This window comes from Bos indicus, chromosome 12 (genome assembly GCF_029378745.1).
Source record: "Bos indicus isolate NIAB-ARS_2022 breed Sahiwal x Tharparkar chromosome 12, NIAB-ARS_B.indTharparkar_mat_pri_1.0, whole genome shotgun sequence".
NCBI lineage: Eukaryota > Metazoa > Chordata > Mammalia > Artiodactyla > Bovidae > Bos > Bos indicus.
The window spans coordinates 26,046,243-26,065,473 of record NC_091771.1 but is presented as its reverse complement, the minus strand read 5'-3'; the positions used below and the strand labels follow the sequence as shown (position 1 = coordinate 26,065,473).

The window sequence follows — 19,231 nt, the reverse complement described above, 5'->3', positions numbered from 1 at the left end:
GTCAGAAATTTCTAGACAGCAGTGAACCGTTTTGGGTCATGTTATCTTTCTCATCTATAGAAGATGCTTATGTTGTAGGAGTTCATGTATTATTAGCTTTGTTTACGCTGCTTGGAAATGATAGATACATTTTTGGCAACTAATATTTTAATATCACAGGACGCCTTTTGTCTATTGCATTTCCTGCCAGTGTTTACCTCAAGGTTGTTTCTCTATTGTTTGCAGTGTTGCCTTAGCAGCCCAGTGATTATTTCATGTACCACTAGATTAGTTTGTAATGGAAATTATCCTTCCTAAATAAATGCATATGATATATACATTTATTGAATATTTTAAAAAACGAGTAGAAATTAGTGGTCAAATCTCTGCATTTTGTTTTCCATACTCATATCATATCTCATTTACTTTTTGTTTCTGTGTGGAAATACAGATTGTGTTTAATTCCTTATTGTTGCATGCTGTATTTATTTTGAGTATATAAACGTGGTATTTCTTTGTAGTATAATCTTACTTTTAACTTCTTACTTGACAAGTTAAATGTTATCCTAACACTCCAGTTTCTGTGTTTCAACCATTTAAAACACAGAGACTCTATATGTTAATCAACTGTCTCTTCATTTTTAATGCGTTCAGTCATGTATGTATAAAGCAAGCAATATTTTAGTGAAACCTTCCAGTTCTGATTTTCTTGTGTGTTTGTATGTCTCTGTGTTTGTTGCAAATGACTCTACTTAACAAGTATGTTATTTCCTTTCCCTTAACACATAACTTCTTTCCTTCCTCCAGAGACACAGTCTTTATTGCTAGTACTGTTTGCATGTTGCAGTGATATAGAATTGTCTTGGATCTTCAGTGGACCGTGTTGCAGGTTGTTACATGCTGGCTCAAATTTGATTCCATGATTTTCTCCACAGTTGTGGTCATACCATCTATCCCTCATCCAAGTTTGAACCATGGATTCCTTGCCAAGTTAATTCCCGAGCAGAGCTTTGCCCACTCATTTTACAAAGGTAATATTGACCTCATCTCCTGACCTGTTTGGGTATTCTTAAATTTCATCAATTGTTATACAATAACCATTCATTAATGTAGTTGTTTATAGACATCTCAGCATACGGCTCAGGTTTCATGGAGATATAATACGTTGTATTTGTACCTGGCTATTGAGAGCAAAATAGTTTTTATATTTGTATTCCCTTGTATTTCTTTAAGTATCATCTTCAAATTAAGGCTGCCTAATTATATGGATAATAAGATGCACAGTGGTGGCATGCAGAAGAGATCACAGAAAAGTCCCACCATGTTAATGGGACCGAATTAGCTCTAAAATGAAGGCTACTGTAGAATGACAAGTAAAAAGATTTTAAACAAGCCTCAAAAACATCACAGTGATCTATAATTATTTAACTTTCTGTCAGAACAAAATTCCAACTCTTTTCAAAGGAATTCAAAAAATTCTTCAATCAATGCAATTATTCAACATTAAGCATTCAATAAAATTTGTTAAGTGTGCAAAGACAAAAAATGTGATGCATAAGCTGGAAACAAAAAAATCAGTCAACAGAAGCAGATTGAGAAGGGATACATACATATTGCAGAGTTGTCAGATCAGGGCATTCAAACAGCTATTGTTAAGTATGTCCATGATGTTTTTCAATCTAAGGGAAAAAATTAACATAATACAGGGAAAAATGAAAGCGTTTTTAAAGAACCAATTGAAAGTTTCAGAGATGAAAAATAAAACAGCCAGAATGATGTCTCTGGTTAAGATTAACATGAGATTATTCTGTGAAGAACAAAGGTGAGCCAAACTCTGCTCCCAACCCCCGACCCAGGATTTTCCTGTGTACACACTCTGCATAATTCCTGGCACAGGGAATATGATGGATTTTATTCTTGTGACTAGGTTATATAGTATATGTTAGCACAGTTGCTTTTAAGAAAAGGCAGTTGTACAGATGGCTCAAGTAACCTAATCACAGGAGCCCTGTAAAGGTTGAGAGTTTTCTCTGGCTTGTTTAGAACAGGCTGTGAGAGCACCTTGGTGTGAAAGGGATATGACATAAAGAAAGTTCTTTGTTGCTGAACAGCAAAGACCTGAGATTGCCTTGTAGAAGCTGAGAGTACCTCCCGGCTAACAGTCAGCAAGAAAGTGGGGGACTTAAGCCTACAAACATCAACAAACTGAATTCTGCCAATAACAGGAGTAATTTTAGAGAAGGTACCTGAGCTCCAGATGATCACCGGTGTCTTCATCCATCAGCTAATGATATGGAAGATCAACTCATAGAACAAATAAAGCAGCAAAGTGTTTAGTATAATTTGAATGCACTGATTTTTTTTATAAATGCAAATTTGAACATAATGATAATATAAAGGAAAAAAATTCTTTTCAGATTTTGGTGCTTACAAAAAGTATCTGAGTTGTATAAACTAAGAAGGATTAGACTAGATTAGATGGATTGTTGTCTGGAGTTTGTTTTGTGTAGAAGTCTGTTCTAAAAGGTTAACTTCAGTGACTGGAATATGCTCTGGAGTAGTTAACCAGATTCAGAAGCCTGCATCAGAATATCTGTGCACTGCTTTCTTTATCTAGAAAGGTTTGCTATGAAACAATTTTAGCTGAACTGCACAAAGGTCTTAAGGGTATTTTAAAATTTTGAATTACTTTAAGGCTGATGTGGTGAATTTCCTCTTCTCTTTATTATGTGATAATATGGAAGGTGATCATAAAAGACTATTACTGCATGCTGTCATGCAGTGGTTATTAAGAAGAAAAGTTCTGTTGGTGATGTTGGAAATGCAAAGTCAATTCATAGTATTTTTGCAAGATAAGAAAATAGTTTCATTCCAGTTGTAAATATGTAATAGGGCTGGCTTCTTTGTCAGACATATAATATTTGTTAAATGAACTCAGTACTTTCAAGCAGGAGAGATTGCAGCATGTATCAGAATAGATTAAAGGACAAAAATAAAAGTTATAATTTTGGTAGTATGCAGTTTCTACAACATTTTCCATAGTTTAGTAATAATTATTTTAATAATACTATTTAATATTTGACAGTTATTGCCAGTAAAGTATCTCAATCTTTAAGTGATCTTAATTTTACTCATCTTGGAAAGTTATCTCCTATCATTTTATGTATTTGATAGAATATCTTATATTTTTCATTAAAAGAAGATTCATAATTAAGACATTTATTAAAATGAAATCTTTAATTGAAATATATTTATGCTTGATTATAACTGTATAATATAAATTATTGGAATTGAGTGTTGATGAACATTGAGGATGTATTTTGAAGATACAGTATTTCTAGCTTCGTTTTGGATAAAAGTTGTAAAATAGATACATGTTCTGAGCTCTCGGAATTCTCATTCTGTCAACATACCTCTGTAAAATAGCTTTCTCCATTCTGCATGTTATTGAAACAAAACAAAAATAGACAAGCCATATGTTATTCCCATGAATACTAATATTGCCATTTCTACGTAGATAAGTTCACAAGCAAAAGTTCATCACACTATATACTTTAAGTACTTATATTCCCAATATTTGTTCAAATTGTTTATAGAGACATTTCTTTGGGGGAATCACTCTTTGCTTAAAACTTTTTATTTATTATATATACTGAAAAAGTTACAAGTATAATGACATTTGTGTAGATTGATCACCTGTGCACACACTCTCAGTGAACAACATGGATAATATTTGTGTTTTTTCCCAATGTTACCTTCATTCTGATGATATTTATTGAAGTTTAAATTTATGTCTATGGAGTCAAATAATACAAGCTATTGTGCTTTATTTTCTGTTTTGAGATGACTGATCTGGACTATTTTTCAGCTCCTTCACTTTTCACTCCCTTTTTTTCCCTCATGATTAAGCCTTTTAGAAAATTCTGAACTAGCTCTTTGGCCTCTCTCTTCTTCATCTTCGATAGTTCTTCAGTTCAAAGCCATAGCCCTTCTTTGAGAATTGTATAATTTCTTCATTGGACTTGTCTCTAGTCTGTTACTGATGACAAAATTTTAAGTAACACTATTATATAAAATAATAAAATAATGTAATGAAGTATAATTTATATTTAATATAATATATTCATATAATCTTTTCTAATAGAGCCAATATAATGATTTTTCTTTCTAAAAATTTCTAATAAATTCCTATAGTTTTGTGAACAAAGTTAAATGTCTTAATTGTGGCAAGAGTACTCTGGTTCTGACTTTCCTGGATTACTACAATCATCTCTTAAGTGATTTTCTCACCCTTTGTCTTGTTAATCTTTGTTCTTTTTTTTTTTATAGTTTTGCTGAAGTTCATTTTAAAATATAAATGAAGTTATGTCTCTTTTTAACATAAAACATTTCTCATAACATTTACAGTAAAATATCACAACCTTCGTAACTTCATTTCATGTGGTTCTTGCCTTTGCTCACTATGCCACAATCAAACTAACTTAGTTCTTTAATTATGCCAAGCACTTTCCTGCCTCGTGATCTTTGTTTGTTGTTCTAAGTTTTGGCTCTCTTCCCTATATTTCATATGACTGGAGAGTACTCATTCTTCAGGTGTCTGGTTAAAGGTCATCGCCTCCTCACAGAAGCTTTCCCTGCTACCATAGCGAAGTAGCTTCCACCCACAATAACCTTATTTTCTATCATAGCATCCTTTTTATTTCCTTTCTTGAATTTATACAGTTTATTTATTTGTTTAATTGTCTATTAGAATGTGTGCTTGAAGAAGGTAATCCCTAACCCTAGCATGACACTTGGAAGTTAATACAGTTAGAAAGATGGTAACGATAACCCTGTATACGAGACAGCAAAAGAGACACTGATGTATAGAACAGTCTTATGGACTCTGTGGGAGAGGGAGAGGGTGGGATGATTTGGAAGAATGGCATTGAAACATGTATAATATCATATATGAAACAAGTCACCACTCCAGGTTCGATGCATGATACTGGATGCTTGGTGCTAGTGCACTGGGACGACCCAGAAGGATGGTATGGGGAGGGAGGAGAGAGGAGGGCTCAGGATGGGGAACACATGTATACCTGTGGCGGATTCATTTTGACATATGGCAAAACCAATACGATATTTTAAAGTTAAAAAATAAAATAAAATAAAAATATTTGTCAAGTAAATGAGTAAGCCAGTGAGAATGCTAAACACTTTTTTTTTAAGTTTAATACTGATGGTAGACATAAAATGTATTTAATTAATAAACACTAAAAACAGAAAATAAATTTTTATTGATGACATGTCCTAGTTGCGATTGAAGTTTTATGGTAATTATTTCACATTAGGTTTGAAACAACATTAATATTTAAGTGAACTTAAACATAAATACATTGTATAGTTTTCCTCTAACAATTTATTTTCAGGGAAAAGAATTATTTTTAATAATTAGGGTATTGTGCTGAATAATTTATAATTAGGGAATTGTGCTAAATAAGGGTATTGTGCTACTTGTATAAGAACAGATGTATGGCATAAGCAGTTGATAATCAGGCTGGAATTTGTGTGAGTATCTCATATATGATGAGTATAACTTTTCTAACCAAATTTAAGGAGAAGTATTTGGCAAGAGGTAGGATTAGCAAATGAGGTAGCCAATTGAAAAAAATTTAATTTATATACTTATTTCATATGTCATGCTAAATAAATTCTGCATGTATTAAAATTCAGCAATCCCACTGCTGGGCATACACACTGAGGAAACCAGAAGGGAAAGAGACACGTGTACCCCAATGTTCATCGCAGCACTGTTTATAATAGCCAGGACATGGAAGCAACCTAGATGCCCATCAGCAGATGAATGGATAAGAAAGCTGTGGTACATATACACAATGGAGTATTACTCAGCCATTAAAAAGAATACATTTGAATCAGTTCTAATGAGATGGATGAAACTGGAACCTATTATACAGAGTGAAGTAAGCCAGGAAAAAAACACCAATACAGTATACTAACGCATGTATATGGAATTTAGAAAGATGGAAACAATAACCCTGTGTATGAGACAGCAAAAGAGACACCGATGTATAGATCAGTCTTATGGACTCTGTGGGAGAGGGAGAGGGTGGGGAGATTTGGGAAAATAGCATTGAAACATGTATAATATCATGTATGAAACGAGTTGCCAGTCCAGGTTCGATGCACGGTACTGGATGCTTGGGGCTGGTGCACTGGGATGACCCAGAGGGAGGGGAGGGGAGGGAGGAGGGTGGAGGGTTCAGGATGGGGAACGCAGGTATACCTGTGGCAGATTCATTTCAATATTTGGCAAAACTAATACAATATTGTAAAGTTTAAAAATAAAATAAAATTTAAAAAAAAGTAAAAGAAAAAATAAATAAAGCTAAAAAGGAAACTGAACATCATTCAAGAAAATTAAAATTAATATTTTAAATAAGAAAAGATGTTTTAAATCATAACATCAAAATATGAAGTTGTAAAAATACAGCTAAAAAGTTTTATCTCTCTGCATCTCTAAAAATATTAACAAAATTAAAAGAAAAAATGCAAACAGAAAAAAGTTTATATTTATTGATAAAAGTTAATAAATAAAAGCTTTAGTAAATAAAAAGTTCTTGCAGATCAATTAAAAGAATGTATCATAGTGATGAAAAAATATTAAAAAAGAAAACTAAACAGTTAACACGCAATGTAAGTACAAATAAGATTTATGTAAATCTGCTATTAATCATTACAGCATTGTTAATCAGCTATACTCCTATATGAAATAAAAGATTTAAAAAAAAGTAAAAAGTCTACTAATAATCAATACATTTATGTTGAAGCAAAACTGCACCATAATTTTCTTTTTTTTTTTTAATTTTATTTTTAAACTTTACATAATTGTATTAGTTTTCCAAATATCAAAATGAATCCGCCACAGGTATACATGTGTTCCCCATCCTGAACCCTCCTCCCTCCTCCCTCCCCATACCATCCCTCTGGGTCGTCCCAGTGCACTAGCCCCAAGCATCCAGTATTGTGCGTCGAACCTGGACTGGCAACTCGTTTCTTACATGATATTTTACATGTTTCAACGTCATTCTCCCAAATCTTCCCACCCTCTCCCTCTCCCACAGAGTCCATAAGACTGTTCTATACATCAGTGTCTCTTTTGCTGTCTCGTACACCGGGTTATTGTTACCATCTTTCTAAATTCCATATGTATGCGTTAGTATACTGTATTTATGTTTTTCCTTCTGGCTTACTTCCCTCTGTATAATAGGCTCCAGTTTCATCCACCTCATTAGAACTGATTCAAATGTATTCTTTTTAATGGCTGAGTAATACTCCATTGTGTATATGTACCACAGCTTTCTTATCCATTCATCTGCTGATGGGCATCTAGGTTGCTTCCATGTCCTGGCTATTATAAACAGTGCTGCGATGAACATTGGGGTACACGTGTCTCTTTCCCTTCTGGTTTCTTCAGTGTGTGTGGCCAGCAGTGGGATTTCTGGATCATAAGGCAGTTCTATTTCCAGTTTTTTAAGGAATCTCCACATTGTTCTCCATAGTGGCTGTACTAGTTTGCATTCCCACCAACAGTGTAAGAGGGTTCCCTTTTCTCCACACCCTCTCCAGCATTTATTGCTTGTAGACTTTTGGATAGCAGCCATTCTGACTGTTGTGAAATGGTACCTCATAGTGGTTTTGATTTGCATTTCTTTGATAATGAGTGATGTTGAGCATCTTTTCATGTGTTTGTTAGCCATCTGTATGTCTTCTTTGGAGAAATGTCTATTTAGTTCTTTGGCCCATTTTTTGATTGGGTTGTTTATTTTTCGGGAGTTGAGCTGTAGGAGTTGCTTGTATATTTTTGAGATTAGTTGTTTGTCAGTTGCTTCATTTGCTATTATTTTCTCCCATTCTGAAGGCTGTCTTTTCACCTTGCTAATAGTTTCCTTTAATGTGCAGAAGCTTTTAAGGTTAATTAGGTCCCATTTGTTTATTTTTGCTTTTATTTCCAATATTCTGGGAGGTGGGTCATAGAGGATCCTGCTGTGATGTATGTCGGAGAGTGTTTTGCCTATGTTCTCCTCTAGGAGTTTTATAGTTTCTGGTCTTACGTTGAGATCTTTAATCCATTTTGAGTTTATTTTTGTGTATGGTGTTAGAAAGTGTTCTAGTTTCATTCTTTTACAAGTGGTTGACCAGATTTCCCAGCACCACTTGTTAAAGAGATTGTCTTTAATCCATTGTATATTCTTGCCTCCTTTGTCAAAGATAAGGTGTCCATATGTGCGTGGATTTATCTCTGGGCTTTCTATTTTATTCCATTGATCTATATTTCTGTCTTTGTGCCAGTACCATACTGTCTTGATAACTGTGGCTTTGTAGTAGAGCCTGAAGTCAGGTAGGTTGATTCCTCCAGTTCCATTCTTCTTTCTCAGGATCGCTTTGGCTATTCGAGGTTTTTTGTATTTCCATACAAATTGTGAAATTATTTGTTCTAGCTTTGTGAAGAATACTGTTCGTAGCTTAATAGGGATTGCGTTGAATCTATAAATTGCTTTGGGTAGTATACTCATTTTCACTGTATTGATTCTTCCAATCCATGAACATGGTATATTTTTCTCCATCTATTAGTGTCCTCTTTGATTTCTTTCACCAGTGTTTTATAGTTTTCTATATATAGGTCTTTAGTTTCTTTAGGTAGATATATTCCTAAGTATTTTATTCTTTCCGTTGCAATGGTGAATGGAATTGTTTCCTTAATTTCTCTTTCTGTTTTCTCATTATTAGTGTATAGGAATGCAAGGGATTTCTGTGTGTTGATTTTATATCCTGCAACTTTACTATAGTCATTGATTAGTTCTAGTAATTTTCTGGTGGAATCTTTAGGGTTTTCTATGTAGAGGATCATGTCATCTGCAAATAGTGAGAGTTTTACTTCTTCTTTTCCAATTTGGATTCCTTTTATTTCTTTTTCTGCTCTGATTGCTGTGGCCAAAACTTCCAAAACTATGTTGAATAGTAATGGTGAAAGTGGGCACCCTTGTCTTGTTCCTGACTTTAGAGGAAATGCTTTCAGTTTTTCACCATTGAGGATAATGTTTGCTGTGGGTTTGTCATATATAGCTTTTATTATGTTGAGGTATGTTCCTTCTATTCCTGCTTTCTGGAGAGTTTTTATCATAAATGGATGTTGAATTTTGTCAAAGGCTTTCTCTGCATCTATTGAGATAATCATATGGTTTTTAGTGTTCAATTTGTTAATGTGGTGTATTACATTGATTGATTTGCGGATATTGAAGAATCCTTGCATCCCTGGGATAAAGCCCACTTGATCATGGTGTATGATCTTTTTAATGTGTTGTTGGATTCTGATTGCTAGAATTTTGTTAAGGATTTTTGCATCTATGTTCATCAGGGATATTGGCCTGTAGTTTTCTTTTTTTGTGGGATCTTTGTCAGGTTTTGGTATTAGGGTGATGGTGGCCTCATAGAATGAGTTTGGAAGTTTACCTTCCTCTGCAATTTTTATTTCTTTTTTGATTTCTTCTGTGATTTGTTGGTTATTCAGCAGCGTGTTGTTCAGCCTCCATATGTTGGAATTTTTAATAGTTTTTCTCCTGTAATTGAGATCTAATCTTACTGCATTGTGGTCAGAAAAGATGCTTGGAATGATTTCTATTTTTTTGAATTTACCAAGGCTAGCTTTATGGCCCAGGATGTGATCTATCCTGGAGAAGGTTCCATGTGCGCTTGAAAAAAAGGTGAAATTCATTGTTTTGGGATGAAATGTCCTATAGATATCAATTAGGTCTAACTGGTCTATTGTATCATTTAAAGTTTGTGTTTCCTTGTTAATTTTCTGTTTAATTGATCTATCCATAGGTGTGAGTGGGGTATTAAAGTCTCCCACTATTATTGTGTTATTGTTAATTTCTCCTTTCATACTTGTTAGCACTTGTCTTACGTACTGTGGTGCTCCTGTGTTGGGTGCATATATATTTATAATTGTTATATCTTCTTCTTGGATTGATCCTTTGATCATTATGTAGTGACCTTCTTTGTCTCTTTTCACAGCCTTTGTTTTAAAGTCTATTTTATCTGATATGAGTATTGCTACTCCTGCTTTCTTTTGGTCCCTATTTGCATGGAAAATCTTTTTCCAGCCCTTCACTTTCAGTCTGTATGTGTCCCCTGTTTTGAGGTAGGTCTCTTGTAGACAACATATGTAGGGGTCTTATTTTTGTATCCATTCAGCCAGTCTTTGTCTTTTGGTTGGGGCATTCAACCCATTTACGTTTAAGGTAATTACTGATAAGTATGATCCCGTTACCATTTACTTTATTGTTTTGGGTTCGAGTTTATACACCGTTTTTGTGTTTCCTGTCTAGAGAATATTCTTTAGTATTTGTTGGAGAGCTGGTTTGGTGGTGCAGAATTCTCTCAGCTTTTGCTTGTCTGAAAAGCTTTTGATTTCTCCTTCATACTTGAATGAGATCCTTGCTGGGTACAATAATCTGGGCTGTAGATTATTTTCTTTCATCGTTTTAAGTATGTCTTGCCATTCCCTCCTAGCTTGAAGAGTTTCTATTGAAAGATCAGCTGTTATCCTTATGGGAATTCCCTTGTGTATTATTTGTTGTTTTTCCCTTGCTGCTTTTAATATTTGTTCTTTGTGTTTGATCTTTGTTAATTTGATTAATATGTGTCTTGGGGTGTTTCTGCTTGGGTTTATCCTGTTTGGGACTCTCTGGGTTTCTTGGACTTGGGTGATTATTTCCTTCCCCATTTTAGGGAAGTTTTCAACTATTATCTCCTCAAGTATTTTCTCATGGTCTTTCTTTTTGTCTTCTTCTTCTGGAACCCCTATGATTCGAATGTTGTAGCGTTTAATATTGTCCTGGAGGTCTCTGAGATTGTCCTCATTTCTTTTAATTCGTTTTTCTTTTATCCTCTCTGATTCATTTATTTCTACCATTCTATCTTCTAATTCACTAATCCTATCTTCTGCCTCTGTTATTCTACTATTTGTTGCCTCCAGAATGTTTTTAATTTCATTTATTGCATTATTCATTATATATTGACTCTTTTTTATTTATTCTAGGTCCTTGTTAAACGTTTCTTGCATCTTCTCAATCCTTGTCTCCAGGCTATTTATCTGTGATTCCATTTTAGTTTCAAGATTTTGGATCAATTTCACTATCATTATTCGGAATTCTTTATCAGGTAGATTCCCTATCTCTTCCTCTTTTGTTTGGTTTGGTGGGCATTTATCCTGTTCCTTTATCTGGTGAGTATTCCTCTGTCTCTTCATCTTGTTTAAATTGCTGAGTTTGGGGTGTCCTGTCTGTATTCTGGCAGTTTGTGGAGTTCTCTTTATTGTGGCGTTTCCTCACTGTGTGTGGGTTTGTACAGGTGGCTTGTCAAGGTTTCCTGGTTAGGGAAGCTTGTGTCGGTGTTCTGGTGGGTGGTGCTGTATTTCTTCTCTCTGGAGTGCAATGAAATGTCCAGTAATGAGTTATGAGATGTCTATAGTTTTGGGGTGACTTTGGGCAGCCTGTATCTTGAAGCTCAGGGCTGTGTTCCTTTGTTGCTGGAGAATTTGCTTGGTATGTCTTGCCCTGGAACTTGTTGGCCCTCGTGTGGTGCTTGGTTTCAGTGTCGGTATGGAGGCATTTGATGAGCTCCTGTCAATTAATGTTCCTTGGAGTCAGGAGTTCCCTGGAGTCAGGGTTTGGACTTAAGTCTCCTGCTTCCGGTTATCGGTCTTATTTTTACAGTAGTTTCAAAACTTCTCCTTCTATACAGCACCATTGATAAAACATCTACATTAAAGATGAAAAGTTTCTCTACGGTGAGGGTCACTCAGAGAGGTTCACAGGGTTACATGTAGAAGAGAAGAGGGAGGAGGGAGTTAGAGGTGACCCAAATGAGATGAGGTGAATCAGTGGAGAGAGTGGGCTCGCCAGTAGTCACTTCCTTATGTGCACTCCACAACTGGACCACTCAGAGATGTTCACGGAGTTATACAGAGAAGAGAAGAAGGAGGAAGGTGACAGAGGTGGCCAGAAGGATAAAAGGGGGGAATGAAAAGGAGGGAGACAGATCCAGCCAGTAATCAGTTCCCTAAGTGTTCTCCACCGTCTGGAACACACAGAAATTCACAGAGTTGGGTAGAGTAGAGAGGGGTTAGGGAGGAGACACAGGCGACCTGGTAGAGAAAAAGGAGAGTCCAAAGGGGGAGAGAGCAGTCAAGCCAGTAATCTCGCTCCCTAGTGAAAAATGGGTCCTGAAGATTGGGTTCTTAAAGGTACAAAATTGGTAACAAATACATAAAAGCAAAAATTAAAAAATCTAGAGTAGAGTTTGGAATGTCAAAAATACGATGTTAAAGAAAAGAAGAAGGAAAAGAAGGAGAGAAAAAATGAACAAACAAAAACAAACAAGGTCGCGAAAATTATAAAGAAAGTACAGGTACAAAATTGATAACTAATACCAAAAAGCAAAAATTAAAAATCTAGAGTAGAGTTTGGAATTTCAAAAATACAATGTTAAAAAAAAGAAGAAGAAGAAAAATAAAGAGAGAAAACAAACAAAAACAATGTCACAAAAATTATAAAGAAAATACAGGTACAAAATTGATATCAAATACCAAAAAGCATAAATTAAAAATCTAGAGTAGAGTTTGGAATTTCAGATATACAATGTTATATAAAAGAAGAAGAGAAAGAAACAGAGAAGAAGAAGAAAAAAAAAAAGTCTCAGAAATTATATAAAAAAAAACTATAGGTACAAAATTGATAACATATACCAAAAAGCGAAAATTAAAAATCTAGAGTAGAGTTTGGAATTTCAAAAATACAATGTTAAAGAAAAGAAGGAAAAAAAAAAAAAAAAAACAAGGTCAAAAAATTATAAAATATATATATATATGAAGTTTTCTGAAGAAAAAAAAATAGGGTCTTTTTTTTTTTTTTTGCAAAGTAATAGGTTATGAAAGTGAAAATTAAAGGAACAATAGAGGACTTAAATTTTTTTTTTTAATTAAATAAAGAAAGAATGATCGTAAAAATAATAAAAATATGTCTAGGACTTTCTTGGTTTTGTTGTGCGTGTTGTGGGTTCAGTTCAGTTTTGGCTAGTTCCTTGGTCAGACTTATATTTCTCAAGATCTATAGGCCCCTTCCTATGTAGTCCGTAGTAACCACAGGGTTTTGATCTATTGCCTGTAGCTTCCAAGGCATTTCCCTCTGTTATATCTTCTTCTGTTTGCTAGTCTCTTCAGTATCTGGTTTCCACCCTGACACAAAGGGGACGGTGGAAGACACTTTTTTTTTTTTTTTTTTAGGCTTACTTGTTCAGTCGCACTGTGGGGAGGGAGGGAGGAATGCTGCAAACAAATAACACTGGCGTGGGCTCGCAGTGCCTCAGCCACCCTGGGTCTGCCCCTGCTCACGGCACGTGTAGCCACCCTGCCCACACTGCTCGGGCTCTAGGTTGTTCCGCCAGGAACAATCCGAGGCCGGTCCTGGGTTGCATGCACCTCCCAGGTCCAAGCCGCTCAGGTTCAGGCACTAGGGTAGTCCTCAGAGGCGCAGACTCAGTTGGGCCTGCGTTTTGTGCTCTTCCCAGGTCCGAGCAGCTCAGGTGATGAGGTGTTTGGCGAGTGCCAATGCTGCGACTTATCGCCTCCCCGCCACTCGGTTATCTGGGTGTAAAACTGGTGCACCTTCTCAGGCAGATGTTGACCGTCCAGACCCCCAAGAAGTTTAGTTAGCAAAGAAGCCTGCTTACAGTTTTATAGATAATGTCTCTCTGGGGCTGCGATTGCCCCCTTCCAGCTCTGGCTGCCTGTCACCGGAGGGGGAAGGTCTGCAGCCGGCTATCTCTGTTCAGTCCTTTGTTCCGTGCGCGGGCCTGGCGGTCTTAGGTTAGGGCTGGCTTTTCGCGTGGTAGATATCCCACAGTCTGGTTTGCTAGCCCAAATTATTTCGCTCAGATAGTGCTCAGGGTATTCAGGCCAGATTCTTACTCTCAGCGATGCAGCCCGCGCCGCGCCTCCCTGCCCAGCCCCCGCTTGCTAATGGCGGATGCAGGGGTCTGCGCCGCTTCTCCGCTGGGGGAGTTACTGTAGGGCTCGCAATCTGCGAGTTTTAATTGTTTATTTATTTTTTCTCCCTGTTATGTTGCCCTCTGTGCTTCCAAAGCTCGGCACAGATTCGGCAGTGAGAAGGTTTCCTGGTGTTTGGAAACTTCTCTCTTTTTAAGATTCCCTTCCCGGGACGGAACTCCGTCCCTCCCTCTTTTGTCTCTTTTTTTGTCTTTAATATTTTTTCCTACCTCCTTTCGAAGAGTTGGGTTGCTTTTCTGGGTGCCTGATGTCCTCTGCCGGCATTCAGAAGTTGTTTTGTGGAATTTACTCGACGTTTAAATGCTCTTTTGATGAATTTGTGGGGGAGAAAGTGTTCTCCCCGTCCTACTCCTCCGCCGTCTTGGCTTCTCCCCCCATAATTTTCAAATTGGGTAAAATTTTGAAGGGTAAGAATGCAGATATGTGCATTTTACATAGCATAAAAATATTCATAATCCTTAACCCACTAATTATACTCTTAGAATTGTATACAAAGGAAACAGTGAAGGATATGCCAACAGTTTATATGCAAATATTTTTACCACGCAGTTTTTATTTAATTAATACCTAGAAATTAAACTCATGTTTTTAAATAAATAGTTACATTCAAGTTCTAATTACATGTTGATGTCAGATACACTATATATTTTATATTATTTAGAGGTGAAAATTATGTAATTTTCAGTTACTCCTAGCAAATATTTTTCCAAAACTTCTACTCTTTAAAATAAATGTCTGCTTTCGATATTAGTAAAGGAAGCCAACAAAAGCCTGCCACCTCTTTTTTTTTTTTTAATCTTCTAATTTAATCTTTCTTTCCGTTTACTTTAAGGTTTATTCAGTATATATTTGCTGAATAAATAGTTTCCTGTTACATACTAGGTATTGGAGATACATAATAGTGGGCACTAAGTTTTTATCTTTATGAAGGTACCATTCTTGTGAAAGAGATAGACTTTTAGAAACCACACAATTAAATAATATAATTGCAAGCTATGTTGTACTCTAAAAAATAAAATTTCACAGTATTATGAGCCTTGGTACATCAGATGTTAAAAAATCTGCCTACAATGAGGAGACCTGGGTTCAATCCCTGGGTTGGGAAGATCCCCTTGAGAAGGTAGTGGCTACCCACTCCAGTATTCTTATTCCATGGATATAGGAGCCTGAACTTCTACAGTCCATGGGGCCACAGAGTCAGACACGACTGAGTGACTAACGCTTTCATGAGACCATACAAAAGAAGAAACCTAATTTAATTTAGAAATAGAGGAAAACAATAGAATGCGAAAGATGAGAGATCTCTTCAAGATAGAGATACCAAGGGAACATTTCATGTAAAAATGTGCACAATAAAGGACAGAAACACTATGGACCTAACAGAAGCAGAAATATTACAAAGAAGTGGCAAGAATACACAGAAGAACTATACAAAAAAAAGCCTTAATGTCCCAGGCAACCATGATGGTGTGATCACTCACCTAGAGCCAGATATCCTGGAGTGCAAAATCAAGTGGGCCTTAGGAAGCATCACTATGAACGAAGCTAATGGAGGTGATGGAATTCCAGCTGAGCTATTTCAAATCTAAAAGATGATGCTGTGAAAGTGCTACACTCAATATGGCAGCCAATTTGGAAAACTCATCAGTAGCCACAACCCTGGAAAAGGTCAGTTTTCATTCCAATCCCAAAGAAGAGAAATGCCAAAGAATGTTCAAACTACTGCACATCTGCACGCATCTCACACACTAGCAAAGTAATGCTCAAAATTCTCCAAGTGAGTCTTCAACAGTACCTGAACTGATATCTTCCAGATGTTCAAGCTGGATTTAGAAAAGGCAGAGGAACCAGAGATCAAATTGCCAACATCCATTGGATCATAGAAAAAGCAAGAGAGTTCCAAAGAAACATCTGCTTCATCAACTATGCTAAAGCCTTTGAGTTTAGCCTTTGTGTGGATTACAACAAACTGGAAAATTCTTCAAGAGATGGGAATACCAAGCCATCTTACCTGCCTCCTGAGAAATCTGCATGCAAGTCAAGAAGCAACAGTTAGAACTGGACGTGGAACAACAGACTGGTTCCAAATCAGGAAGAGTACATCAAGGCTGTTATATGCAGAGTATACATCATAAGGCATGCTGGGCTGGATGAAGCGCAAGCTGAAATCAAGATTGCCAGGAAAAACATTAATAACCTCATTAATAACTGGGTCTTACTGAACTAAAACCAGGGTGTTTTCAGGATGGTATTCCTTTGGAACGCTTTAAGGGAGAATCTGTTTCCTTCTCTTTCCTAGCTTTTAGAGGCTGCCTATATTTTGATTCCAAAATCACTGCAGTTGGTGACTGCAGCCATGAATTAAAAGATGTTTGCTACTTGGAAGAAAAGCTATGACCAACCTAGACAGCATATTAAAAAGCAGAGACATTACTTTGCTAACAAGGGTCCATCTAGTCAAAGCTATGGTTTTTCCAGTAGTCATGTATGGATGTGAGAATTGGACGATAAAGAAAGCTGAGCGCTTAAGAATTGATGCTTTTGAACTGTGGTGTTGGAGAAGACTGTTGAGAATCCCTTGGACTGCAAGGAGATGCAACCAGTCCATCCTGAAGGAAATCAATCCTGAATATTCATTGAAAGGACTGATGCTGAATCTGAAGCTCCAATCCTCTGGCCACCTGATATGAAGAACTGATTGATTGGAAAAGACCCTGATGCTGGGAAAAATTGAAGGCAGGAGAAGAGGACAACAGAGGATGAGATGGTTGGATGGCATCACCGATTCGATGGACATGAGTTTGAGCAAGCTCCGGGAGTTGGTGATGAATAGAGAAGCCTGGAGTGCTGCAGTCCATAGGGTCACAAAGAGTCGAACACGACTGAGCAACTGAACTGACTGAATTTAAGGTTCAAAAAAAGCCTCAAGGAAGCAATATTAAACTTTGAAACGAAGGATGAATATGTGGCTGCGTTTTCTGAGGAATTCCTTGGCATATTTTGCAAACATATGTGAATGGAACACAAGAATGACGGGAAAGAGAATCATTCCATGAATTTATATAGATAAGCAGGAACTAAAACATGTAGGGCTTGCAAGATTGTGGTTTTTAAACTAAGCAGAGGAGTGTTGCATTAGTGTTCTATTGCTGCCATAACAAATTACCACAGACTTACTGACCTGAAACAACACAAATTTATTATTTTACATTACTGTAGATAAGAAGTCTAACATGGACTTCTAACTGGACTAAAATCACGACGTCCTCAAGACTACATTCCTTTCTGGAGGCTCTTGAGGAGATCCATTTTCTTTGTCTTTTCCAGCTTCCCAAGGCTACTCATATTCTTTGGTTTATGGCCTTCTTCCTTCTCCCTCCATGTTTGAAACCAAGAACAGGGCATCTTTCAGACTGTTCTGGAGTCACATCTTCCTCTTGGCACAACCAGGAAAGACTTTCTGCTTTGGAGTTTGATTGAGTCCACCTGGGTAATTCAGGATGGTCTCTTCGAAGCCCTTACATTGAATGTAAGGTAATATTCACAGGCTATGGAGAGTAGGATGTGGATATCGTTGGAAGGGAGGGAGCATTGTTCTGCCTACTACAAGTATCATATAGTTGTACAAAGTATTCTGAATACAGTGAGGGAATAGAAGAGCAGGGAGGAAAACTGACGAAACCAATTGGAGGCTGTTGCTTTCTACGTAAGAAATGCTGTGGCTTAGAATGAGGGTGGTGGCAGTAGAGATTAAACAGGAAGGTAAATAAGAGACATATTTTGGAAGTAAAATTTGATAGGATATGATAACAGATTGGATGTGGCACATTAGGGTATGTGATGTTCTCAAAGATAATACCTGGCTGTTTAGGAGATACTGATCTGCATATAAAGAGGCCAAAGCTAGGGGAACTGAAGATCAAAAGAGAATAACTGGTAGAGTGGTTGGGCTCTGTATTTTCTTTTCTCTTTGGCATTCTGCTAATTTTTATGCAGTTTACCTCAGTTCAGTTCAGTTCAGTTCAGTCGTGTCCCACTCTTTGCGACCCCATGAAATGCAGTATGCCAGGCTTCCCTGTCCATCACAAACTCCCGGAGTTTACTCAAACTCATGTCCATTGAGTCGATGTTGCCATCCGACCATCTCATCCTTGTCATCCCCTTCTCCTGCCTTCAGTCTTTCCCAGCATCAGGGTCTTTTCCAGTGAGTCAGTTCTTTGCATCAGGTGGCCCAGAGTATTGGGGTTTCAGCATCAGTCCTTCCAATGAATATTCAGAACTGATTTCCTTTAGGATTGACTGGTTGGATCTCCTTGCAGTCCAAGGGGCTCTCAAGAGTCTTCTCCAACACCGTAGTTCAAAAGCATCAGTTCTTTGGTGCTCAGCCTTCTTTATAGTCAAACTCACATCCATACATGACTACTGGAAAAACCATAGCTTTGACTAGTTGGACCTTTGTTGACAGAGTAATGTCTCTGCTTTTTAATATGTTTTTCAGATTTGTCATGGCTTTTCTTCCAAGGAACAAGTGTCTTCTAATTTCATGGCTGCAGTCACCATCTGCAGTGATTTTGGAGCTCCCCCCAAAAAAGTCTCCTACTGCTTCCATTGTTTCCCATCTATTTTCTAGGAATTGATGGGACCAGATGTCATGATAATAATTTTCAGAATGTTGAGTTTTAAGCCAACTTTTTCACTCTCTTTCACTTTCATCAAGAGGCTCTTTAGTTCTTCTTCATTTTGTGCCATAAGGGTGGTGTCATCTGTGTATCTGAGGTTATTGATAATTCTTCCAGCAACCTTGATTCCAGCTTGTGCTTTATCAGGCTGGAATTTCACTTGATGTACTCTGCATATAAGTTAAATGAGCAGGGTGACAATGTACAGCTTTGATGTACTCCTTTCCCGATTTGGAACCAGTCTTTTGTTCCATATCCAGTTCTAACTGTTGCTTCTTGACCTGCATACAGATTTCTCAGGAGGCAGGTCAGGTGGTCGGGTATTCCCATCTCTTGAAAATTTTTCCGTAGTTTGTTGTGGTCCACACAGTCAGAGGCTTTGGCGTAGTCAATAAACCAGAAGTAGATATTTTTCTGGAACTCTGTTGCTTTGCAATGATCC

The 19,231-nt window shown here is 36.9% G+C and overlaps 1 protein-coding gene across 6 annotated transcripts in view; it reads left to right on the top strand.

The window, feature by feature from the left end:
- Positions 1-19,231, top strand: part of NBEA (neurobeachin) — a 674,548-nt gene that overhangs the window by 233,737 nt on the left and 421,580 nt on the right. For all 6 annotated transcript variants that reach the window (XM_070800567.1, XM_070800569.1, XM_070800566.1 and 3 more), the window contains one exon: positions 915-1,010. In XM_070800567.1, coding sequence (XP_070656668.1) covers positions 915-1,010 — 96 coding nt within the window. The remainder of the gene's footprint in view (positions 1-914; positions 1,011-19,231) is intronic.